Source organism: Perissodus microlepis, chromosome 3 (genome assembly GCF_051167445.1).
Source record: "Perissodus microlepis isolate ML-2025 ecotype Zambia chromosome 3, ASM5116744v1, whole genome shotgun sequence".
NCBI classification, from domain to species: Eukaryota; Metazoa; Chordata; class Actinopteri; order Cichliformes; family Cichlidae; genus Perissodus; species Perissodus microlepis.
The window spans coordinates 12,996,105-13,021,859 of NC_140463.1; the positions used below are offsets into that span (position 1 = coordinate 12,996,105).

At 43.6% G+C, this 25,755-nt stretch overlaps 2 protein-coding genes across 3 annotated transcripts; both read left to right on the plus strand.

The window, feature by feature from the left end:
* Window positions 1-28: 28 nt before the first annotated feature.
* Window positions 29-2,441, plus strand: egr4 (early growth response 4). The gene is made up of 2 exons (XM_084923086.1): window positions 29-299; window positions 425-2,441. The coding sequence occupies exons 1-2, from the start codon at window positions 173-175 to the stop codon at window positions 1,597-1,599; spliced, it is 1,302 nt and encodes a 433-aa protein (XP_084779212.1). The 5' UTR covers window positions 29-172; the 3' UTR covers window positions 1,600-2,441.
* Window positions 2,442-5,423: 2,982 nt separating this feature from the next.
* On the plus strand, window positions 5,424-25,732 carry LOC146390000 (F-box only protein 41). Of its 2 annotated transcripts, none has more exons than XM_084923087.1 (17): window positions 5,424-5,715; window positions 7,199-7,370; window positions 10,840-11,361; window positions 11,443-11,522; window positions 12,803-12,875; window positions 18,310-18,540; window positions 18,664-18,728; window positions 18,811-18,966; window positions 19,052-19,212; window positions 19,350-19,573; window positions 20,352-20,467; window positions 20,935-21,087; window positions 21,160-21,255; window positions 21,440-21,558; window positions 21,720-21,881; window positions 21,969-22,084; window positions 23,155-25,732. In XM_084923087.1, the coding sequence occupies exons 2-17, from the start codon at window positions 7,221-7,223 to the stop codon at window positions 23,215-23,217; spliced, it is 2,487 nt and encodes an 828-aa protein (XP_084779213.1). In that variant the 5' UTR covers window positions 5,424-5,715; window positions 7,199-7,220; the 3' UTR covers window positions 23,218-25,732. The 2 variants fall into 2 exon arrangements, with proteins under 2 accessions (XP_084779213.1, XP_084779214.1); XM_084923088.1 differs by lacking the exon at window positions 5,424-5,715 and adding an exon at window positions 6,898-7,028.
* Window positions 25,733-25,755: the final 23 nt, after the last annotated feature.

Sequence of the window (25,755 nt, forward strand, 5' to 3'; positions counted from 1 at the left end):
AGCGCAGGGAGCCCAGCATCCTCAGCATCTTCAGCATCCTCAGCCTCAGAGCGCGGACTAACCGACCCGCTCCGGATTAACCGCCGGATTATCGTTTTTAAAGGGAATCCCGGCAGCACGAGCCCAGCAGCTTTACGTTTTTACTGGATTTTTGTTTGTGATTCGTGTAAAAATGCTTCTGGAACGCGAGGACAGCTTCATGTCGGAGTTTGAGGACGCGTGCAGCGCCTGGGTGGACAGTGTGGGCTCGAGCCTCAGCGACCCCGCGGACTCGGACGTGGGATCACCTTTCTGCCAAGGTGAGTGTGATAGAGCAGCTGTGCCAGATGTTTGCACCTGTGACTGATGTGTGACGAGGAGGCTGCCCGCTGATTATGCAAGACAGTAACGCCCCCTCTCTCCCTCCCTCCCTCTCTCTCTCCAGTTTTCTCTCCGGGCACCGACGCCTCTGACTCAGATTTCTTCTCCGACTTCAGCGACTGCTCCTCGGACACGCTCTCGCCCTCCCTCGGCTACACCGGCAGCTTTTTCGCGGAGCCGGAGGCGGCACCGGCGGAACTGAGCAGCACCGCGGACGCGATCCTCAACATGATCACAGAGATCGTGGGAATCTGCACAGAGATGGAGCAGCAGCAGCAGCAGCAGCCCGCCACCAACACCATCACCTCCACCACCTCTGCAGCCTCCAGCTTCGCCCCAGCACCTGTCCCGGACCTCCCTCCACCCCTGCCTGCCGCCCAGCAGCTGCCCTCCACCTCCGCTTCCCTGCCAGCTGTGGTCAAGAGCGAGTTTGTGGCTTCCAGTTGCAGCAGCGGGTGTGAGCCGCTCTCCACAGCCGGAAACGACGCGCTGTACCCTTCCAGCGCGGACTCGCTTCTGCCGCTGTCAGCTCTGGAGCAACAGGTAGATGTGGCGGATCTAATCGACTCGCTGCTGAGCGCTGACGCCGCACAGGGAGACCTGAAGCCCGCATGCGAGGTGAAGCAGGAGCCGCTGGGGCTGGAGGACTGGCTGAAGAGCCTGTCCGCCGCTCCCGTTACCGGGGGAGATTCCGGCAGCTACGTCATCAACAGACCGCCGATAAAGACGGAGCTCGTGCAGAGCGGGAGCGACCTCCACTGCGCCCCCTCCTCCCTCCCCTCAACCCTCGACTCCCAGCTGCTCTCCTCCCTCCTGCAGGGCGTGTTCCCGATAGTCAACATCGGCGGCGTGCACGCGGCAGCAGCCCCCAAGCTGTCGCGCGGAGGCAGGCGAGCCCCCGCGAAGGGGGGGCCGAAGGCGAAGCCGTTCCCGTGCTCCGTGCAGGGCTGCGAGCGCCGCTTCTCGCGCTCCGACGAGCTCAACAGGCACGTGCGCATCCACACGGGACAGAAGCCGTTCCAGTGCACCATCTGCGCGCGCAGCTTCAGCCGCAGCGACCACCTGACCACGCACACGCGCACGCATACCGGAGAGAAGCCCTTCTCCTGCGACGTGTGCGGAAAGAGGTTCGCGCGCAGCGACGAGAGAAAAAGGCACGGGCGCGTGCATGTCAAGCAGCAGCTGCGCGCACAGATGATGGCCGCCTACTCCCTGGCCCTGAACGCGCCTGGCGTCTAAAAGCAAAGAACAACAGCAGACGAGCTCGCTCAGAGCTTCAGGATTTGAACCGTCGACCGGAAAGCGTCCGAGACACCTTTCCACATAACGTCACATCGTGGGCGATTTTGGCTGGACCCGAAAGAGGAGGAGGACGTGCCAGGCGTTTACAGGTGTTCGGGGGACTACCAAGTGCACGTTTTGGTTCCTCTCAGGGCGCATGCGCAAGCGCGGTCCTGCAGCTGGACTGTGAGCAGGGCCGCACAGGAGAGGGCTGTACCGCAGGTGCCACTGACGTGTTTCCTGTCTGCGCCCGTCTGCCTGCTTACTGTGGTGGACTGTTAAAGGAGCAGTCCGCTGCCCGCTGGGAGGTTTCTCCTGTAAAATACCAACCTGTGACTTTTCTGCATGAGGACGTGAAGAAATGTAGACGTCAGAATGTCGTGCTTTGTTTTGACTGCTATTTTTATGTGAACATCTTTATATTCGAGGAGTTCTATGTTTGTAAGATAGCTCTATTTTTCTAGATGGCTCGTCTACCTCTTCGTGTTTACAATCAGATTGTATATATTTCTAAAGATGAATGTGCTGCGATGTCACTCTTTCTTTTCTATGAGACTGATTATGAAACCAACGCCCGCGTCTTTGGACGCTGACTGAACTTTATATTACTGCGGGTGCAGGTCTGAGCTGCACCGGTGCATCGTGTTGTTTGTACTGTGACGGTGAAAAAGAAAAAAAACTGAACACATACCAGCTCAGTGAGAGCTGAGCTCCAAGTAGCACACATGGCTGTGCAGGTTTACTGTTCCCTCGTTCTGCATGGAGGCTGCTGTCGCTGTCAATAAACAAACAAACAAAGAGTGAGCGTGTCCGACTAATTCTTCTGCTGCTTCATAACACAGCCCACAGGTTAGGGTCTAATTTATATGGGTCTGTGGGGGGGGTTCAGGCTCTCTTCACTCAGAGGTGATATGAGGGGGCACTCTGTGTTTTTCTTTGATTTCCACCCACTCACCAGGGCAGACACCCCTGATCTCAACCTCGACTTCTTTAATTATATTTAATCATTACTCATTTAAAAAGGAGGTTGAGTTTCAGCCCGGTCCTCTTATGTTTATCAGGCAGTTGTTCCTCCGTTGTTCTGCTCTATAAGCATTTTTAAGTGTTATTAGCACAAACCTTCCCAAAGTGTGGGGCCCGCCCCCTAGGGGGGGCGCAGAGCCATGGCAGGGGGGGCGCGGTATGAAAAGGAAAAAAACAAAACTCTTGGACACTGCTGGGGCGCCCACAGAAACGCAAAGCAAGAGATGAAGCATAGCTAAATATGTTTCCAAACCAACTTCATTCTAAGCCAAAGACTGGAAAATCTGCTGAAGCATATCTTCCCTTTGGTTTCACCTGCACAAGTGCTGAGGTAGGTCTCCCCTGTAGGATTGGTTTTCCCTTCTTGGGAGCACGTGCTGGGCTCTTCAAATCACAGACAAACAGTGTCCCACATTCCCGATTTTTAGTTCACAAACACTTGTTGTAATGAATAACTACTCCTGACATTTTGGAGATGTTAGCTCTTTATACAGTAAAGTTACAGTGGGATACAAATAACATCAGGCTGATCCTGCCATGATTTGTTCCCCCGTTCAAATCACGGACAAACAGTATCCCACAGCTGTTTATGTTTTTAAACCTATTTTGCACAGAGAGGCATTTTTTGAAAAATGTATTGATAGCAATGTTGAATATTATTACACAGAAGAAAAAAAACAACTACATGTAAAATAATCACATGGTGACGCCTCTGCCTTTGTAAATGGAGGGACAGTAACTGCCTGTAAAGCCTGAAGACAGTCAGATTAACAGTATTTCGTCTCGATCTGCCATTCTGCAATTCATCTCATGTAAACAATAAGTGGCGCACAGCGTGACGTGAAAAGAGGCACATACCAGACGAACTCTGTATTCCTCATCCACACGTAAACCGCAAAAAAGGAGTGTTAAAAAAATCTCCGTTTTCGCCGTTTACGTGTGGATGAAACAGCTGCGTTTTCAAAAATACCCGTGTAGGTGCGGACGTAGCGTAAAAGAGTTAGCAGTTTATTTTATTACTACCTGTAATTTATTGCAGGTTACTTGTATTTGCTTAATTGTTTACTAAATGTTTGAGGTGTGGGGCAAAATATGGGTGTGTGCGGTTGGAGGATGTGTTAGTGCGTGTGTGCGCGCGCGGGGGGGGGGTGGATGGGGGGGCGCGAACGTTTTTCGTGTAAAACAAAGCGGGGCCCAGCAAAAAAAAGTTTGGGAACCACTGTATTAGCAGCCACTTAATACGATTAAGTCCACAATTCACACCAATTAAATGGTAATTATTATACCAACTTATCACCTTCATCTTCCTCATGACTTATCTATGCATCATCACTTCAGTCGTTCTCGGGTTTCTCCAGATTTCTCTGTTTTCCATGCATCAACAGGTTTCTGTTGCCAACACTTTTTTGAACAGTGAAGGTCATGTTGCTATGGGAACAGCAGTTTTACCCAGTCTTATTCTCTCTCCCACACACACAGACACACACACACACGCACTCATTTTCATATCTTCGTGAGGACGTCTCATTGACATAATGCTTTCCCTAGTCGCTTACCCTAACCATCAAAAATGAATACCTAAGCCTTACCCTCAGCCTAAACCTAAACATAACCAAATTGTAACCCTGATACTAAAACCAGACGTGTTTGGAAACACCTCACACATGTTTGCTTTCAGAGATGTTTGGCCTCCACCGCAAACTAAATAGGATAAAAGCTTTTCCTGAAGGCCGCAGGATTCTGGCGCCCTCCAGTGGCCACCACATTATCACAGAAGGAGGAAAAATAATACACTCATGCACAAAAGAATGTGTCAGAAAAAATGCCTTTTACACAGATTGCAAAACAGAGACCACCTAATATCCACAAACTTGTAGTCTCGCTGTCGCTCTGTGGTCGGTGACAGGTCATATAGACTGTACAGGGAACCATCTCATGATGAAATTTCAACATGATTACAGATTACAGAACAAAACTTCACACGGAGGAGTTTCAGTGATTCAAACATCATCCAGCAGGACTGTTCTGTGTTTGACATCCTAATCAGTTAATCAGTTCGACTGGGAAAACAGATCTCTTAATTGATTCTTTCTGCTTGTGGTTAGGGTTAAAGGTCAGACACTGTGTAGAGGAACTGGCTGGTGGCTGGAGTTATTACAGTGAAATCTGGGTAGTGATGATGATGATGGCAAGCTGCTGCTTATGTATAAAACACAGACATTTATTTCCAGTCTTATTAAAAGCGGCACTAAGCCCACACTGTCATTTCTGTGGTATGAAAAGTTCCCCCGGACAAATAGAAACACCAGCAGTGTCACTCTGGGAGAATAAAACTTGTCGGTGAAGCCAAATATACTCATTATAAAATAAACACTGTGTCACTGCACTCCTTCTACATTACACAAATGACTTTAATTAAGAATGCTTTGAGCTGGAAGACTCTGAAACATTCCCATGATGCTTGAAGTTGTTTTTTTTCTTCCTCTATGGAGAGATGTTTTGGAGTACACGTGTCTCCTTGGTTACAGGGGTGAAAAAGTGGACTGATTCTCAGTTGAAAAAAAAAAGTGGTCTGAACGCTGTGAGAATGACACAGTTTCCGTGACTTCCAAAGACACACTGAAGCCAGCCACAGTGGATGTGTGTTAATGAATATCAAATTATCTACAGATCGCCTCGCGCGCGTCACCGTGTTCATGCTTTTATGTCCAATTCAGTCTAATCTGAACGATAAAAACACAAATGTGTGAAACCAGAGAGCCTTGGCAATCATGGCCCACATCACGCGTTCTCTACGTCAGCAGCTGCACGCACACACGCGCACACACACACACACAGACACGCACACATTCGCTCCGTGTGCAATGCTGCTGCTGCTGCTGCACGATAAAACGTGGTCGGTACCGGGATGATGGACCATCGATCCGAGGAGATGCGGGAAAGAACCGGGAAACCATGGCAACGGGATTTTGGGGCTGAGTGACGCAGGCGGTCGATAAGGGTGGGTTCAGGCAGCGCGAGGACCAGACATCCGCGGATCGATTGTCACAGGTACTGATAGGTGAACGCGCGTGTGTGTGGCAGCACAGAAGCTGTCATCAGTCTCGATATTTCGGTAAGAACCCGAAGAGCAGCTCGTTCTCCTCACAGCTGCAGGCAGATGTTCGAATAATCAATCAGTTTCTGTCTGTGTGGCTCAACTTTTACGTTCTAACACCTGCTCGTGTAATAACTGTGAATGAGCCCGCAGCTGTAATCTAACAGCTGGACACAGAGTGGGCGGGCTGATTAATCAGTGAAATCCTGTTCAGTGTTCGTACTTTATGCTGCAGGTCATTCGACAGTCTTTTCTTTGATTTGTGCTCAGGTCTCATTTTTTAAATTCTTAAATTAAAGTTTTCTCGTGTCACAAATCAAACTTTTCCAAAATAGTTCTGACCAATCTGTCATTTGTTAGTGTTGACTTTTTTTTCTAAAAGCTTTGAATTTACATCATTGTTAGTTTTTTTTATGTTTACATTTTATAATGATACATTATAGCAACATTTTCTTTATATTTTTCATGTTTTTTTTAAATATATTTACATTTTATATTTTTTTCATCACAGAACTAATTTTACTTAATTTCTTATTTTGACCTTTCTTTGTAATGTAAGTAGTATTTTCCAATTTTGACATTTTTGTGTCATAATTTGACTCTTTAGTGGCATAATTTAGACTTTTTATGTCAAAATATCTCAAAATTCACTTGTTTCTTAGTGGTTAGTTCTTAAATGTATACTTTTCTTTCAGTTTCAGTTTTCATTTAAAAATGTTGCTGTACGTTTAAAGCTTTAATTTTTCTGATCACTTTTACTTTTTATCTCATGATTTTGATTTGGTGACTCAAACATTTTGGTTTGTTAAGCTGAGTGACATACATTTAATCATCAAAGGCCTCCACACCAATTTGTTTGTGTGTGCTTAAAGCACAAATCTGCTCTTCTTCTATATTTGTATAAGCTCTCAGGCGAGTTACTGTAATGCAGCAGCCCCTCGCTGTAGTCCTTACCAAATAAAAACTCCTGAATGAAACATGGAGGGCATGGAAAGAGGAAGAGGAGGCTGAAGTAGGCGAACACAGAGACTCCACGCCCCAGACGTTTCTTTCTTCCTGCTCATCCATGCGTGCTTAAATTCCTCTGCACGGGTCTGAGCAGCGGCGTGAAAGATTGCTGCCTCACAGAAACAAACACACACATGCGCCCCACTAACATCAGACCCAGCAGCTCGCCACAGGACACGCATGTGACGCTCCAGCATGGATCCGGCTTATCCGTGAAGAATAAATCAAACACACGTGTTCTGCTGTCTTTAATGTTCAGGTCTGAGCCTCGTTACATCTTCATCTGCATAGAATCAATTATGTAGAGCTCACACGCGCTCTGACCCAGTTTTCACTCCGGTTTACTCTGTGTGTTTCTTCTTCTACTCTTACTATCTCTGTTGCAGTCTCTTTGTTGTTCTCTAATGAGCTCATATTTTTTTCTTCCAGGTCTGCTGCTTCCTCGTGAATCATGTTTTCCTCCTCGTCCTCCTCCTCTTCCACGGAGCTGCCCTACTTCTGTCCTCGCTGCGGGGATGGGTTTCGGTTCTCATCTGTAGCTGAGCTCCGGGCGCACCTGGTCAGCCGACACACCTACGAGACCCTGCTGGTGCTCTCCCAGGTAACCAAGCAAGTGATCATTTTCACCACTGATTAACTGCTAAAGTACCTTTGTTGTGGAAGATTTCATGATATGTGACAAACTAGAGAGATTTGAGTTTACTGTCATGTGGAACAAAGAAATAATGTGTCCTCCCAGAGGCCACATTGTGGAAACGATTGGAATTTGGACACATAATAATGGATCTGACTGGGAAATCTGTCTGACATCACCCGGTGAATACGGAATATGGATGGAAAGCAGCTATACCAGTAATCATCCCACAGATGTAATATTATCTACAGCTACTCTTAGTACCATTGATGTTAAGTTAGACTCTTTTTCTCCAATTGATCTTTCTGAGTTAACTTCAATAATTACTTCCTCCAAACCATCAACGTGTCTTTTAGACCCCATTCCTACAAAACTGCTCAAAGAAGTCCTGCCATTGATTAATTCTTCGATCTTAAATATGATCAACCTATCTCTAATGGTCGGCTATGTACCACAGGCCTTCAAGCTGGCTGTGGTTAAACCTTTACTCAAAAAGCCATCTCTAGACCCAGCAGTCTTAGCTAATTATAGGCCAATCTCCAACCTTCCTTTCATATCAAAAATCCTTGAAAGAGTAGTTGTCAAACAGCTAACAGATCATCTGCAGAGGAATGGTTTATTTGAAGAGTTTCAGTCAGGTTTCAGAGCTCATCACAGCACAGAAACAGCTTTAGTGAAGGTTACAAATGATCTTCTTATGGCCTCTGACAGTGGACTCATCTCTGTGCTTGTCCTGCTAGACCTCAGTGCAGCGTTCGATACTGTCGACCATAATATCCTATTAGAGCGATTAGAACATGCTGTAGGTATTACAGGTACTGCACTGCAGTGGTTTGTATCATATCTATCTAATAGACTCCAATTTGTGCATGTAAATGGAGAGTCCTCTTCACCCACTGAGGTTAATTATGGAGTTCCACAGGGTTCAGTGCTAGGACCAATTCTGTTTACATTATACATGCTTCCCTTAGGCAGCATCATTAGAAGACATAGCATACATTTTCACTGCTATGCAGATGACACCCAGCTCTATCTGTCCATGAAGCCAGATAACACACACCAATTAGTTAAACTGCAGGAATGTCTTAAAGACATAAAGACCTGGATGGCCGCTAACTTTCTGCTTCTTAATTCAGATAAAACTGAGGTTATTGTACTCGGCCCTGAAAATCTTAGAAATATGGTATCTAACCAGATTCATACTCTGGATGGCATTACCTTGGCCTCCAGTAACGCTGTGAGGAACCTTGGAGTCATTTTTGACCAGGACATGTCCTTCAACGCACATATTAAACAAATATGTAAGACTGCTTTCTTCCATTTGCGCAACATCTCTAAAATTAGAAATATCCTGTCTCAGAGTGACGCTGAAAAACTAGTTCATGCATTTATTACTTCCAGGCTGGACTACTGTAATTCATTATTATTAGGATGTCCAAAAAACTCACTGAAAAGCCTTCAGCTAATCCAAAATGCTGCAGCAAGAGTACTGACAGGGACTAGAAGGAGAGAGCATATTTCTCCTGTTTTGGCTTCCCTTCATTGGCTTCCTGTTAAATCCAGAATTGAATTCAAAATCCTGCTCCTCACATACAAGGTCTTAAATAATCAGGCCCCATCTTATCTTAATGACCTTATAGTACCATATCACCCTATTAGAGCACTTCGCTCTCGCTCTGCAGGCCTACTTGTTGTTCCTAGAGTATTTAAAAGTAGAATGGGAGGCAGAGCCTTCAGTTTTCAGGCCCCTCTTCTGTGGAACCAGCTTCCAGTTTGGATTCGGGAGACAGAAACTATCTCTACTTTTAAGATTAGGCTTAAAACTTTCCTTTTTGCTAAAGCATATAGTTAGGGCTGGACCAGGTGACCCTGAATCCTCCCTTAGTTATGCTGCAATAGACGTAGGCTGCCGGGGGATTCCCATGATGCATTGAGTTTTTCCTTTCCAGTCACCTTTCTCACTCACTATGTATTAATAGACCTCTCTGCATTGAATCATATCTGTTATTAACCTCTGTCTCTCTTCCACAGCATGTCTTTTATCCTGTCTTCCTTCTCTCACCCCAACCGGTCGCAGCAGATGGCCGCCCCTCCCTGAGCCTGGTTCTGCCGGAGGTTTCTTCCTGTTAAAAGGGAGTTTTTCCTTCCCACTGTCGCCAAAGTGCTTGCTCATAGGGGGTCATATGATTGTTGGGTTTTTCTCTGTATCTATGAAGCGCCTTGAGGCGACTTTTGTTGTGATTTGGCGCTATATAAATAAAATTGAATTGAATTGAATTGAATTGAATTGAATTGAATTGAATTGAATTGAATTGAATTATACGGAGCTACAGAGACTCGTTAGTTACTCTACATTAAAACAAATTGATGTTGTCTGTTTCATTTTTCAGCCTCTCAGATTTAAGATTTTCTCTGTTTCTGTTTGACACCTGCTGGTAATGAAGCTAGCCAACAATACATGACTTTGGTAGCTTTAATTTCCTAGCAAACATGGTTAAATTCCCAACATAATGTGCCTGGTCATAACTGATCATGCTAGGACTGCAAAAATAAACCATAGATCGATGGATGTTCGTGCTGTTTGCACACAGAAGTGAGGTCGTGTCAGACCTTAGAAAGGGAGAAAAACTGACCAGATTATTGCAACGAAGAAAATAAGTGGCTGTGTCTGACAGTTAATCTGGTTAGTGCATGGTTTGTGAATAGAAACAAACACAGGCTTTTATTTTTATTTTTCTAAATAATTAAGACTCTTAAACTGTTTAGATTTATGTGAATTCTGTCAAGCATCACCTCTCTGATCCTCATGTCAGCATCATAAACTCAGGGGTGTAACTAATATTGTGAGTTTGAGACACCCATGAAATTTATACCAGTGTTATTCGTTTCTTCTCCTTCATTTTATTGAGAATACTTTAGTTCTTTGCATTCTAAAAGCGGTGCAGGACACATTTGAAAATAGCGAGACAGTGGTGGTAGGAGTGGCAGGTGGGTGGAACCACATTAGGGTTTGGCTTTACCCCCCCTTATTTAGAGTTATGATAGACAGGTAGACGAAGATAGAGGAAGTCAGACGGGAGTCTCTGTGGACTCTGATGTTTGCAGATGACACTGTGTTCTATAGTTTGAGCAGGGAGAGGTGGAGGTATGCTCTGGAGAGGAAAAGATGGTGAAGGTGAGTCAACCATCCAAAGCAACAGACAGTGCACAAGAGCGATGAGGAAGAGAGTGCAGGTAGGGTGGAGTGGGGGGAGAGTGTCAGGGGTAATTTGTGAATGAACGATAGCAGCAAGAGTGAAAGGAAGATTTACAGGATCGTTTGGAGACCATTGAGACGATCCAGATCTTCCACCTGTAATTAATTAATTTTTTTTAATGTGACCAGCCCTTGAACTGCGTTACCAGTGCCAGTATTAACTTTGTCTTAATGTTTCAGGCTCGGGTCAGAAGCTCCAGAACCAGTTCTCTCCTCCCACTCCCTAGCCCAGCTGTATCCCAAAGTCAGAGCACTTCTCTAGACATGGAACATCAAAGCCTGCCCCTGCCACTGGCCTGCTTGGATCTCGCCTCATCATCTGCCTCCGTCCAACTGCTCAGGGAGATGTTCGGTGCTTCAGATTGCCCTCTGCCTTCCTCTACGGTACATTCAGAAGGCTCCTCCACTGCTCTGGCCCTTCCTGGATCTGTGGATCTTTTTGCTGGGAAAAACCTTGGAGAGGTGAGGGTCCAGCTAGGCTTGGTGGAGATTGGGCTGGAAGAGCGACTGGGGCTCGGGCTGGATCATAAAATCGCCCGGACTTTCGCGGAGGTTGAGGAGAGGGTGAACCGACGCATGGCCCGACTGAAAGTGGAGCTACAGAGGAGAGAGATGGAGCTACAGTGGGCGAGGCGAGACAAGGAACGACTCAGGAGTGAGAAACAGGAAGTGGAAGAGAAAGCAGCCTACCTGTCCCGACAGGTGGGTGGGGCTTTAAGCAATGTTTTAAACACGATTTTGAAGTCGCTGTATATTCACTGTCCTATTTTTGTATTCCTGCAGGTCTCAGCTGCCATGGAGATGATGGAGAAATTAAAGAAAGATCTTACAGGGAAAGAGAAGGAGCTGAGCAAACGACAACAGTCAGTATCTGGAAGTTTAGTGGATAAAACTGTGTTTTCAGGATTTATTTTCCCTCTTTTTATGGAACAAACAAGACATTTTTAGATTAAAGTTTTCTTCATTGCACCATTGTTATTATTCATTTATGATCAGCCACTTTTCTATGTTCTATGGACTAGTCATCACAATAACAATGGTAAAAAGTTTAACATGTTAGCGTATTTATTTTAAACAGAGTGTGTGTGTGTGTGTGTGTGGGGGGGGGGGGGGGGGGGGATTTGGTTTTACATTTTTTAACTTGTTCTGTAAATAGACAAGGTTGAAAAGACTAAACAGCAGTTTAGGGCTGCAGTTCCCCTATTGTCCACTTGGGGCAGGGTGTAAAAGTAAATGAGTGCCCATAGACTTCCATGTTAAATTTTCCAACTTTACAGCAGAAATAAACATGTCTGCAGCCTGCTACAAAACCAGTTTCTGTTGGGTGTTTTAATTTGTTTATATCACACCTTTTTATTTTGTATGAAGGACTAAAGTTTGGAGTCCCTTTCTGATTTATCACCAATAAAATGACCAAGACATCCATAAATTCTTCGAAAAATTATAGAAAAAAAATACTTTTTCTTAGTGTAGCGTTTACCTAAATCTTACCAAGCTTTAAAGTTTCCTCTAGTACTACACTCATCCAGTAATAGATCTCCAAGCACTGCAGGCAGCAACTGCTGAGGTTGTTTTTGGCTAATTTTACTCAGCCCTCAGTGGCAAACTTGAACTCTGGTGTAGAATGTAAGGGAAGTATGTGGAGGTGAATGGGGTCAGATTTAAATACCAAGTAGGAAGTGCTTTGAGCGTTAAAATCTTTTGCACTCGTATCCTCTGGCAGCAGTAGATGAAGTGTGGCAGAATTTGTCGTGTGGTCAGTTTTTGTTTGTGGAAAATGAATCACTAATAGCAGAAGCAAACAGCATGTAATGTAATATCATGAAACTACAGCGCGCTGAGCACAGAAACACGGTGCACAGGCAGAGGACACGTCATGTTTAATCTGCCTCACTCTGTGTTTCTCTCTGTCTCTCTCTCACACACACACACACACACACACACACACACACACACACACTGCTGCGGTTTGCTGGGATGATAAATGTAAGATGACAATGAGGCAGAGCAGCCCGAGGGTATGTATTTTTGGGAGGTCACTCGGTTTGTTTTGTGTGTTTTTTGTGCCGTCTATCTTATTTAACTTATTTATCATTTGGCTCACTGAATAATGTGTACATTCTGAACTGTGTGTGTTTTGCAGGGAGATGGTGGACATTGAGCATTTTTTGAGGGAGACGGCAGAGAAAGAGGCCGAAGCCAAATCCAGGCTGCAGGTGATGCAGGAGATCTTCTGTTGTTGGTTCTTTTGTAATTAAACTCTGGGTGGTTTATTTTGATTTGTTTGACAAGAGCGATGCGTGAGATTAATCTGACCCAGCTCACACAGGGTAACCCGACAGTTTTTATAGTGGGGTTGGCCAAGATGAGGCTGTTATTTACACATGAAACTACTAGGGGTGCAACGATACACAAAATTCACGGTTCGGTTCGGTTCGATACTTTGGTGTCACGGTTCGATATTTTTTCGATACAAAAAAAAATGTTCATGCCTTTTTAATTTGTCATTTATTAAAATTATAAATATATATTTTAACTCAAAAGTACAGTTTTTAAATTTTATGTTGCTGAAACAAAAAAGTAATTAAAAAAATAAATATATCTGCAGGGCTCGCAAAATTTCAAAATCCCTGGTAGCCCTTCGGGCAGGGACTCTTCAGTTTTTGGTAGCCCAAAATAAATTTAAGTAGCCCGAATAAAAAAGAGAGCAATTTTTTGATTGATGTTTTGTTTCCTGTTTTGTTTCCTTTACAATATTATACATTAAAGTATAATATTGTATAATTATATAATATTAACTTCTTATCTTGTGCGTGTTTTTTATTTTGACAGCGAATGCTCACCTGCGGACCACTTATGTGCAGCCCTGGTTATATAGCTCGTCATATTGCAGCCACAGAAATTCTTTTGTCCATGAAACCATAAAGCTGCACTTTCTTTTTGCCTTATAGTCTGATTTGTCATAACTTTTCCGTTTGGTGGTAAGCTTTTCTTTGGCTGTCACTTCTTCACCCTGACCTGTCTTATTTGGCTCAGCAGAACTAAAATATATATCCTGCTGCTTTTACACACGCACTCACATAAAGCTCAGCGATTCTCTGCGCGATCAACCTCTCACATGTTTAAGCTTGCTGCGAGAGATTTCACTTTTCATGTTTGCGTAGTAAGCTAACGATTGATAAGATGATGTCAGAGGAATTGGTGCGCAAATTATCATCACTCACCAATCAGTGCTGACGCTCTCTATACACAGTTCGCGCGATTGCAAAGTGAAAGCAAAAAACAAGCGCAAATTCAAACGCGATTTCAATATGTCACATATTGACAGTGGCTCACCGATGCCAATGACATAATTACCCAGCTACATTTCCGAAAGAATGCAAAAGCATTGACATATATTTTTCCTTCCTACAATAGCCCGACGGGCAGGGCAGAGATAGATTTTGGTAGCCCGACTGGAAAAATCGCTAGCCCCGGGACGTCGGGCTAGCGATTTTGCGAGCCCTGTATCTGATTGAGGAATCACTCATCTTTGGAAAAGAGAGTTTACTACAGAGAAATGGCTCTTTCCAAAATAAAAGCTATACTATAAGCTTCTTCTGGGCTATATTCTCAGCAGCATATTAAACATATCAGGTCCCCATAAGGAGAATCATGTGCTAACAGCTGTCTAAATGACTCGGGTAAAGTTTGTAGCATGCCTGCTTGTTGTTTTTGTCTGCTTCCACTTGGCTTTTGCACTAGGATGATGTCGGAGTAAATGTGCAGTCATATTCGTTGTGTTCCCACTAGTGCTGTCAGCATTAATCTCGTTGAAATGACGTTAACGCCACAACACGGCAAATCTCCATTAACGAGTTACCCCTGATCGCCCCGTGCGTGGGGCTGGATGGCCAACACGTTAACGAGCTAACTGCGCTAACACACTAGCTCCCACCCATGTAATTGAGCATTGCGTGGCACATCCAACATACTGTTTTACTTTAGTCCATGACGCGCTTACCTTCAGGGTCATACGTCACATGAAAACCAAAATAGTTCCAAACGCCAGATCTGAATGAGGGTGGGGGAGGTTCAATTTGCCATGTTGCAAGGAGAGCTTAACTTCTGTCTCGCTAGCTTGCCCTGCGCTCAGTGAATCTGCGTTCGAGTACTCCGCCTAGGCTGCACTGTCGAGCGCAGATCCACTGAGCGCTCAACACAGACAGCATCGTCAGAAGGAAAGTTGATAAAATAAATTAAAAATTTTGTATTGTTCGATACATATGCGTACCGAACCGAAAGCACTGTATCGAACGGTTCAATATCGATACGAGTATCGTTGCACCCCTAGAAACTACGTATTGGAGGGGGGCAAGTATGCAGCATGTGCACTCATCTATGAAATAATCCTTTGTCATTCAAAACCTGTAAAGTGTTATATTATACTTTATATTTTAACTTAACCTTTTATTCCCACATAGTTTGGTTAGATTTTTAGATTAGAGTTTGGGTCAAAATCATAGAGTTCATGTACAAGAACGTGTTCAGATTCCAGAGAGAAAATAAAGGACACTGGGGCAGAGTTAATATACAAAAAGCGAGCTTTTGTTGGCAACTTAAGAAAACTCCTGCAAAATACACAGATGTTAATTCTATTGCAAGTAAAATATGTAAGTATCTGTCATAGGACTCCTTTCAGGCCTTAGTGTCATCCACGCTGTTTAGTCTGTGGGCCCACAAACACTGTTGTCACTCAAACTAGAACTGTAAACAATTTTAAAACACATCCATTGAAATTGGATCTTAACTCACACTGAGTTAAGAGACCCACCACTGTTAAAAAAAAACATCTTAAAAAAACAGTAATATTCCGGCAGCTGGGGTGCCAAAATACTACTGTAAAATAACAGAAAATAACTTCCTCATGAAAATACAGCTATTTTCAGCAATGAAAATAGTTTGTTGCGCTAATTTCATATGGGATTCTGCCTTTTCCAAGTGCTTTTAGACATCAAATTAGGAACATTTTAACGGGATCAAACAATGAAATTACCTATAAACAAGGTCAATGAATGTGGCAATATGAATCATAATACGTAAATGTACAGAAATATACAGTTAACAGCTGGTTTAAATAATAATGGATTGCATGCCCTGGGACAGACTGACAGAGGCGAGGCTGCCATATCGCACCATCGGCCCCTCACCAGTAGGTGAAGAGTATTGACCACGGACACAATACCGAGAGTGTCCGAGCTCGAACTGGCAACCTTCTGATCACAAGGCGAACTGCCAACTCTTGAGCCACGATCGCCCTAAATAACAATGATAATAATACTTATGTGATGTAACACAAGCTTATAGGAATCATGTTATACACTTTTCCATAGCATTACATTTGAATTCAACAGTTCAACCTTTCAAATAACGGACAGATATTTGTGAGATCATGATACATTTGTGAATGTATTTTAACAATCTAAATATGCATATGTACAAAAAAATATATTTAAAAAACAAGTAAATTGTGTTTTACTATATTTACAGTGATGTTATGTTATTTTACCTTTGACATGTAAAATCACAGTCTACTTATGTAAATTTAGTGATATTCTAGAAAGACAGTACAAAACTGTAAAATATACAGTAAGATACTTTGACATTACTGTTTTTTGGAACAGCGCACAATGAACATTAAGGAACACGGGGGTGCACATGCTGCGCAAACAAGAAATTTAACTGACACGGGTGCAGATAACAGTGCACACACACAGCGAAACTAGTGGAAGTGGCGTGAACAATCACAAAGGAAGGAAAACTACAAGACGTCTGTGAAGGTTCTCAGTCATCCAGGTCATCGTAGTCAAAGGAGCTTGCAAAGAAAAGCGTCTGGACTTCTTTAAGTTACTTGAAGACGTTTCACCTCTCATCCGAGAAGCTTCTTCAGTTCTAAGGTCAAATGGTGGAGAGTCCCAGATATAAACCTAGTGGGAGTATCCCCCCACAGAGGGACAAAAGGACCCCCTGATGATCTTCTAATCGCCTGAGCCAAGGTGTGAAACCGGGTGTGGGTCCCAATCAGTCAGAGTTTCGGGTGTGTTCATTGTGAAACCTGGCCCCACCTTATCAGGCGAATTCCTGAGGTCAGATGGCCCAGGATGTGAGTGGGCGTTAAGGCGTCTGGGAAGGGATCTCAAAACTGGATTATAGATGGCAGAGAGTTGGTGTCGTAAACCCCCGCCTCTGTTCAAAGATGGTCGCTCACAGTGGACATAGATGGCTTCTTTCACTCCTCTTTCAAACCATCTGTCCTCTCTGTCCAAAATGTGAACATTGGCATCCTCGAAAGAGTGACCTTTATCCTTAAGATGCAGATGGACTGCTGAGTCTTGTCCTGTGGAGGTGGCTCTTCTGTGTTGTGCCATGCGCTTGTGAAGTGGCTGTTTGGTCTCTCCAATGTAGAGGTCTGGGCATTCCTCGCTGCACTGTACAGCATACACCACATTGTTAAGTCTGTGTTTTGGCGTTTTGTCTTTCGGGTGAACCAGTTTTTGTCTGAGCGTGTTGCTGGGTCTGAAATGCACCGGGATGTCATGCTTGGAGAAAACTCTCCTAAGTTTTTCTGATACACCGGCTACATAGACATTCACAAAAATACCCAAAATATTCGATTTCAATAACAAACCCAAAAGTGACTCATCAAACATGCTCTAAGGCAAACCCTGCCTTGTTTGCCTCGTCCTCTTCCCCTACTACAGCTTTCCAGCCAGTCCTGGGTCTGTCCCAGAGCCTCCTCTCAGTTGGACATGCCCAAAACACCTCACCCAGAAGGGTCCCAGGAGGCATCCGAGTCAAAGGCTAACTCAGTGTGGAGGAGTAGCGGCTCTACTCAGAGTACCAACCAAACGGCAGAGACCCTAAACCTCATTCTTTCTGTCACTACCCAGATCCTGTGGCCACATGTGAGGGTGGTAATGTAAAACAACAGCTTTACTTTCATGCTCAGCTCTCTTTTCACCACATCAGACCGGTACAGGGTCTGCATCAATGCCACAACAGTCTATTCATCAATCTCCTGCTGCTTTCTTCTCTCACCCATTAACGAGACCCCGAGATACTTGAACTCTTCCACTTGGGGTAGCGACTCATTTCCAACCTGTCCTCAGACTTTGAGGTCCAATTTCCTGATCCATGCTGGAGCTCATTGCTCAATAAAACCATCAGAACTAGACTGTCCAGAAATGTCCTGGTGAAGTCCAAAAGCCACTGAGCACAAGTCTGTCTTATTGCCTTGGGCAAACGCCCACATATTCTTGAATATCCTTGAGAAGAGCTGGTCCAGTGCTTCCTGACTAGGATGAAAACCTCATTGTTCTTCCTGAAGTGTAACTAAAGACAGCCTCTCTTCTCAAGGACATTGGCTGCTGGCGATGCTAAGGACTGTAGAGCTGGAATGAGATATTCCACTCAATTCAGTTTTCTTTAGTCATGTCTTGGTGCTTCATAGTGTAAGAGAACCTCTTACAACTTCATGTTAGTTCATGATTGTGGGGTGTGTTAGTAATTCCTATCAAAAACCTTTGGTATTCAGATGCAGCTTACAGTAAACATACAGAAGTCGGCAAATCGGATAAAATCTTTCTGTTGTGGTGCTTCGCTTGATTACAGATGTTCATTGAGACACTGCTGGAGCGAGCAGATTGCGCAGAGAGACGGCTCCTGATGCTTGGCTCGCGCGAACATCGCAACCTCTTCCCAGACAGTGACGGGTACGCATACACCGAGCCCTATGTGCTCACTGAGGTTTACGAACCTGCACGGAGCCAAGGGGGACGCAGTCTGGATGGCAGCACTGATGACATCATTGCAAATAAGATGCAGGAAACCATTGGAAACAGGGTGGGAAATACAAACAAACACCTTTGATTAAAGTATTCATGAGAGCATGTATTGTCTATAGAGAGGAGCAGGACCTGGAATTTGTTAGGTCTCACTCAACATTTCCTCATCCTGCTCTTCCAGAGGAGTTATAGTGTGTCGAGCTCCTACAGGCTGGGAGAGCAGCTGCATGGACACCATCGCTACAGGTACCTGAACACACCTGACTCTTTCAAAGAGTTTACAGTGTCAGTGAAACGCTCACACCTCCTCTCGGTTTCTGTCATCAAGTGGTCTCGCTGGACGAATGCGAACCTCGTCTCTGGGTTCGGGGGGTTGGAACTGCGAGGCGGCATCAACCCATCTCCATCCGAATCCCTACGCCCAACCCTGGACTCAACGAGAGAGAGGAGAAGGAGGAGAAGATGGGAGGAGGGAGAGGTTCTGGTATGCAGATGTTTGTTTTGTGACTTTTATTTTGAACAGGGCTTAAAATCTTAAAGAGCAAGTCTTTCTTCTGCTGTGATTTCAGGGCTGCGGAAGAGGGATGGGGGAGAACGTGGAAGAAAAGAAACTTTCGTCACCATAGCACCGAGGAGGAAGACGAGGAGGAAGAGGAGGAAGATGAGGAACTGTGGACCAGTGCTGAGATGAGGAGACTCATCTTTGCCAGGACACACACACCTGGATCAGGTATATAATTTCTGCCCATCATTCCTGTGGTCTTTCTTTTCCCCTCTGGCTGTTACAGGCTGCTTTAATGCAACACTTCCTGTGGCTGCTTCACAATAAAAGCTTCTGCCTTTCATTACTCTGCTCTCCTGACCCAGATACCCCCTCTTCCGTCCGCTCCACACCCTCCCGTTGCTTTGGTGACAGACAGCTGGTAGCAGACACCCTGCGGCTGAGGGCGGGCCTTTTTTGCATCTTCCCATATTTGGACGTGCGCTCAATGCTGCGTGCAGCCGAGGTGTGCTCTGATTGGCGGTTCGTTGCCAGGCACCCTGCTGTTTGGACACGCCTCCAGCTGGAGAATGCCAGAGTGTCTACAGAGGTATCGAAGTCCTCATCATCTTCAGATAGTTACTAATGTCATCCTCTTATAGCTGTCCCTGATAATCTGCTGGCCATGTAACATTTAACTTGTCCGCCATTTTGGACATGTGACAGTCATGGTGACAGTGTAGGGTGAAGGGAATAACGTCCCACTCACACAGGTTTAGAAACTAGTCAGTGACCCCCTGGCAACCACTGGTTGCTAGGGGAAAATGTGTATTGTGCATGTTCGCAAAAACATACATGTGATTGCTTTAGTCACTAGCAGAACGCCAAGGTCACCTCCACTTTGCATGAAAGAAACTGAAAACTGCAACACTAACCACTTCATGCTTTCAGTTTGGGTATTTCCATCCAAACTTAAGGTTGGCTGGTTGGTTTTCTTTTTTGACTTCATACTTGAAATTTGTTGTTTTTTTTTCCATAATTTTAGCCTTGCGATTACAAGATGGAGCATAGTAGCTTCAACAGAAAGATAAAAGAAAGAGCAGCATCTATACAAAGTAAATATGTGTTTGCTTTTTGTCTCAGTTTTAAAATTGTTGCTAATTTAAAACTGTGTTCACACATAGAAACCTTAATATGGCAGAATATTCTTTATTCAGTAATACTCCAAAATCAGATTTTTATTCAATAAACAGTTACTGTCTTGTAGTATTAAACTGTGTGGCAGAGTGACTACATGAAAGATGTTGTCAGGGAAAAAATGCAGGAATTACTAGGTTTATACTTTAAAATGTTTATTTCACATTTAAAATGTGTTTCTTTGTGTGTAGTTCCTGACGACGCTGTCACAGTGGTGCACTCAAACTCAGGCCGTGGTGCTCAGCAACCTGAAGCCTCGAAGTCGTCGAGCCAACGAGACGCGAGAGGATTACCACAGAAACATACGGTAAATTAAACTCACAAAGGTTTGACTTTCTGTACTTCTGAGGGCCCTGGTTGTAGCCCAAGCATAGGTTAAGTCTTTAATGTTACTGGCTAGCCAAAATATCCAGACGGTGATGATTTAAACCAAAAATAACCACTGAGTCAAGCCCTCATTCAAACCTAATTATTTACATTTTGAGGATTCATTTTTGTCCCCACAGTGTGACTGTGTGAGTTGTGTCCCTACAAAATCAAAAATCCAAGCCCACAAACACACACCGCTCTCAAGGATTAATGCTGCTACCGAGGAAATGTACAAGCTTTTCTTATCTTTTTGAAATGCATGTTGTCATGGTAACGCAGCTGTTATCTGATTGGTCAGTGCTCAGTGCATTAACAGGTTTCTGAGACGTTACAAGAGAAGAAAGCTGTCCTCTGAGTGCATTGTGGGTACTGTAGTTGGCATACGTCTGTTTGTGTGTCAATCAGAGGGAGTGTGGAGCCCGGGGTGGAGGCCCTGCTGCGGTCAGCAGGGGGCAGCTTGCTCCACCTGTCTATCTCTCAGTGTCCCCACATCCTCACCGATAGGACCCTGTGGCTGGCCAGCTGCTACAGCAGGAACCTGCAGACGCTCACATACAGGTGAGACTGTTTACCTGTCCCCTTCTTCACCTGTCTGTCCGCTTACTCGACTGTCTGTCTGGTCATCTGCAGGAGTTCATCAGATCCTCTCGGTCAGGAGGTTCTCTGGGCTTTGGGTGCTGGATGCAGGAGCATCACCAGCCTGCAGGTGGCGCCTGCTCATCCCTGGTTAGTACACACACACACAGTCCACTGTGATAGCTCCATACTGAAAAACAACAAACCTTTTTCCTTTTTTCTAAAAAAAAAAATTCCTGTCCTGTCTGCTGTGAATCCAGTCTAGAGTGCAGGAACAAATGAGCAGATTTGAGTCACCTTGACACCAGTCTTTTTCTCTCTTCAATATTTCCAGCCAACAGCCAACTCGTTTTGGTAACCGCTGCTTGCAGACAATTGGCCGTTGCTGGCCACACCTCCGCTCTCTCAGTGTGGGCGGAGCTGGCTGTGGGACTCAGGGGTTGGTTGCTGCTGGTCAGTGAAAAATATGGTTATTGACATTTTTGTTTCATCTCCTACATGCTTGTACAAATTAAATCCGTAATAACTGTAAAGTTACAGTTTATTTTGGTGTAAAAATACAATGCATTATACCATTAGCTGTGTGTTTTTTTTGTTGTGTGTTTTGTGTGCAGTACGCAACTGTGCTCAGCTACAGGTGCTGGAGTTGGAGCGTATTACTGACCTCGGCCTGCAGGCGGCGACAGAGCTGTGTAAGGCTGGACTGAAGAAGAACCTGCAGACGTTGATCTTGACACACACGCCCGTGAGCGGTCAGGCCATCCTGCACTTCCACAGTGAGTCTCTGTAACTGAAGGGAACACAGAAATGTAACATTATTATTAATCAATGATTGCTGATGACTCCTCTGTGTACCTGTGCAGGTGAGTGTGAGAACATCAGGTCAATCATTGTCGAGGTCTCTGCGTCAGATTACTTTGAAGAACCGGACACTGAGGAAGCACAACATCTGTTTGGAGAGATTCTCAGTACACTGAAGGTGAGTTATAAATACTGCTCTTTGATTGGCTGTCAGGAGAAGCAGACAAATATTTATTTCAATGTAAAGTGTGCACTGAGAGAAAATAAGACTGGGCTTATGGACAGGGGGCTAAATCAGCTGCTCCTCAGCAGGCTCCACAAATATGGGCAATCACCCTTGAGGAACTACAAAAAAGCCAAGTATAAGACAAAGAAGGATTATTTTTAACTGTGAATCATGAAAAGCTCATCTAGAATAAAAATGTGGAACAGTAAATTAGCAGAATAGTTCCCCTCAAATGTACTTCACTTATGTTTAACATGAAACAAAACATCAAATAAAACACAAATATAAACAAGAGTAGCTCACATTTGCTGCTTGTCCCACAAGTTCCTGACACTGCCCACTGGTGACTGTGCATAGCTACAACACGGGTCTGCAAAGCTCTGGACTTGGGTTTGATGTTTTTCTTGGAATGATGTGCCTGAGACATGCCAGTCATAAATAAACCCCGCTCTGAATTGCTCAAATTAAGACAAAAACACTTTGGTCACTATCAGCTTCATTAAATACTTAATAAATCATCACAAACATCACAAACAACTGACATCACTGACAGTCACTTTACAACTTAATTTGTTTTTAGCAGTTCTACAAGTTTTTCAAGCTCTCAAAATACTTCTGGAAGTGTGCTTTCAACAAGCAGAGTGCATCAGTTCACTCTGCACTCTTGTGATTTTCGGACATTTGTGACAAACTGTCTACAGACAGAAACCCTCTGACCAATTCAGTACAATTCAGGATACATCCGTATAACGGTGTAGGCATACAAATCTGTACAAATGCAATCCCACAACGTCAGACTCAGTGGTCAGAACATGCTTGTACTACTTAACCACAATGTTTTTGTATTTTCCTGTAAATCTGTAAATGGTCATGGTTGGATTTACCAAGGATCTAATTTCCTGGAAATAAACCCAACTCTGGACGACTTAACTGGAGAGGAAGTTTTTTTTAGGTCAGCTTTAAAACTCAGAGAGACTTTAAGCACAGACCACCTTCATGTTGTCATTTTTCTGTCCCTTCAGGTTCTTCAGACGCGTCCTGGTGTGAGTGACGTCCTGCGGGTTAAAGCCGACAGTTTCTCCTGACCTCAGCGCAAACTGCTTTCTTTTATACGTGAGAACGTCTAAAACTGGGTTTTGTTTTTTGTTTTTTTACCTGAAGCCATTAATCTTTCCCTGAACTAATGTGTGCAATATTTACTACACACTGGCCCAAACTGAAATTGTTTTGTGAGGAAATAGGCTACCTGTAGCTTGATTTATTTAAAAAAAAAGAAAAAGAATAAAAGGTATTTAATGTGTTTTTAGGAATTTAGGCTAAAATAAACCATACTTATCCCTTAATGTCTGTGCTAAACCCATGCAAAGCAGTCAAGTCCCATGGCGTCAAATACTGCCACTCTATCTGATGCTGCTGTTGTCCTGTTGATAGGTTTCCTTTGGCTTGATTGTCCTGACATATCTAACAGTCCTCTTTTAAAGCTACTTATTTCAAAAATTGTTTAAATCCTTCAAAATCAAATTAAAGCTGAAAAGCTCAACAGAACTAAACACTGTGTTAAAGAAAAAGCAGTAGTTTGGTGTAATACCACTGTATACCCAAAGAGAGTGCAGCGACTCAGTGGAGACTTTTTTAACCAGAAAAATGATTAAAGTTATATAAGAAAAAAAAACCTCTCAAGGAAATTGGGGCTGCTAAAAGAAGTTAGTTAGCTGTAGGCACAGAAAACTACTTGGTCAAGTTTGTTTGTTTGTTTTTTTTAAAGGCAATAAGTAGGGCTGTGCGATATGACCAAAATCTCATATCCCGATATAAAACATCTATCATCCGATAACGATATAAATCACAAAAAATGTAGTATTTTCTGTAAATTTTGTGAATCTCGGGTAGGTGAAGTGTTTCCAGCTGGGCGTCTTTTACCTGGAGTTGAGTGTTTTAACCGATGCATGAAACTACACATTTTTAGACATAAGTTGTAAAGGCCGCCGTTTTCTTTGTATTTATTACACGGCGTGCTGCGGGGAAAGCCTGTTCTAACGTTTGAGTCTAAGGTTTATTTTTTAGCACCTGACGGCTCTTTTTTTGCTTCTCATCCGTAAATACTCTGCATACTTTTTCACGTGATTCCGTTTATTTTGAAAATTCTCAATAGGATCTTGAGCTTTATTGTGAAAGGTTTATGTGGAAAATAAACAAGCGGACATGCGATGGTTTTACCATCGTTGTTGCTAACGACAACCCATATAAACAGGCGCTTGTCCGTCCGTAGTGTGGTTATATTAAATATAAGAGAAAGAGAGAACTTTAAGAAATTAATATAGCCACTACAGTGACCATCAAAACCATGAAAAAAATATTGCCATAAACAGTTTATTTTGCGACACCATGAAACAAACGATAGCGTAAAATGAAACGATAGACGTTTTTATATCGTCATCCGATATATATCGTTATATCGAACAGCCCTAGCAATAAGTATGGCCTTATGTTAAAAAATTATGTTTAAATGGCATGATACGAAAGGGCCCTTCACAAGCGTCGATACATGAAGAACAAACACCAATTTTCATTTTATCTTTGAGATGCCACTGGCTAAGAAACATGGCAGTATTTGGAACTCTGAGAATGAGACTGGGCTAATCGAGGTCATCTTAAAGCTTTTAAAATCTATTAATAATACAAATAGGACAGACTAAGTGGCAATCAGGCTAAAGCAGGCTAACCCTTGCTCACTCCAAAAGACTAAAACTCAAAAAGTACACCTGAGGTTTCATATTTTCTTAAGTTTTAATTTTCCTGCAGGTCTTTTTTTTATTATGAACAGCTTCTAACATTAAAAATAAGACTTAAAATAATTGTATGAGTCACTCATTGAGTGAAATGGGAAGGCAAGACCTCAAACTAAAATCTTGATCCTTTAACTTTTACTTAAAAGTGTGAATAAGAACTTTTTCTACCATAGTGACCTCTTTTTTAGCACTCTTTCTCCTCACGAATCTTAGAGCCCTTTAACTTTTATTCATCTCTTCTATTTTTGCAATAACTCAGACCTCAACAAACCTTTATTTACCCTCATCAAACAGAACATCGTTGTTCCGCAAAAAAGAGCCATACTTGTTGTATTGAAGTAATCATAACCTTTAGTCTTACCTCAAGTTTTAACAGAACCCTTGTTCATTATTTTTACCTTAAATATAAGCACAAGAACACACATATGCACAAAGACTTTTTGCACAAGCAAGCAGGGCGCATTGAATTATGCACCAAAGACATCAGTCGAATCAACCTGTCAGTGAGAACTGCAGATGTGTTGATAAAAAAATGTGTCTTTTAGCAACCCCTAGAAGCTGCAGATGCTACCTGTGTGGTTTCCCCATCAATAAATCACTTCCTCATCAGGTTTGTGTCTCCTCTTGATTAATTATGTTGTAAAACAATCAAGATATGTTCGTCTTCTACAATCAAAGGTTTCTGTTTCTAATGTTGGACTGGAATCTGCTGTCCTTAATTGTGCCCTATGCAATGCTTTGTCACATGTGAAACACTTTGCATTTCCACTTAAAAATAAAAATGTCCCTTGACTCTCTCAGTTACCTCAAACAGCCTTTGGACTCATTCCTGTC

Excerpts from the sequence above, each read along its gene's own strand:
- egr4 (XM_084923086.1), top strand. The coding sequence starts at position 173 with ATGCTTCTGGAACGCGAGGACAGCTTCATGTCGGAGTTTGAGGACGCG. Across the intron at positions 300-424 it reads GGGATCACCTTTCTGCCAAG|TTTTCTCTCCGGGCACCGAC; the intron begins GTGAGTGTGATA and ends CTCTCTCTCCAG.
- LOC146390000 (XM_084923087.1), top strand. The coding sequence starts at position 7,221 with ATGTTTTCCTCCTCGTCCTCCTCCTCTTCCACGGAGCTGCCCTACTTC. Across the intron at positions 12,876-18,309 it reads AAGCCAAATCCAGGCTGCAG|ATGTTCATTGAGACACTGCT; the intron begins GTGATGCAGGAG and ends GCTTGATTACAG. Across the intron at positions 20,468-20,934 it reads GATTACCACAGAAACATACG|AGGGAGTGTGGAGCCCGGGG; the intron begins GTAAATTAAACT and ends TGTGTCAATCAG.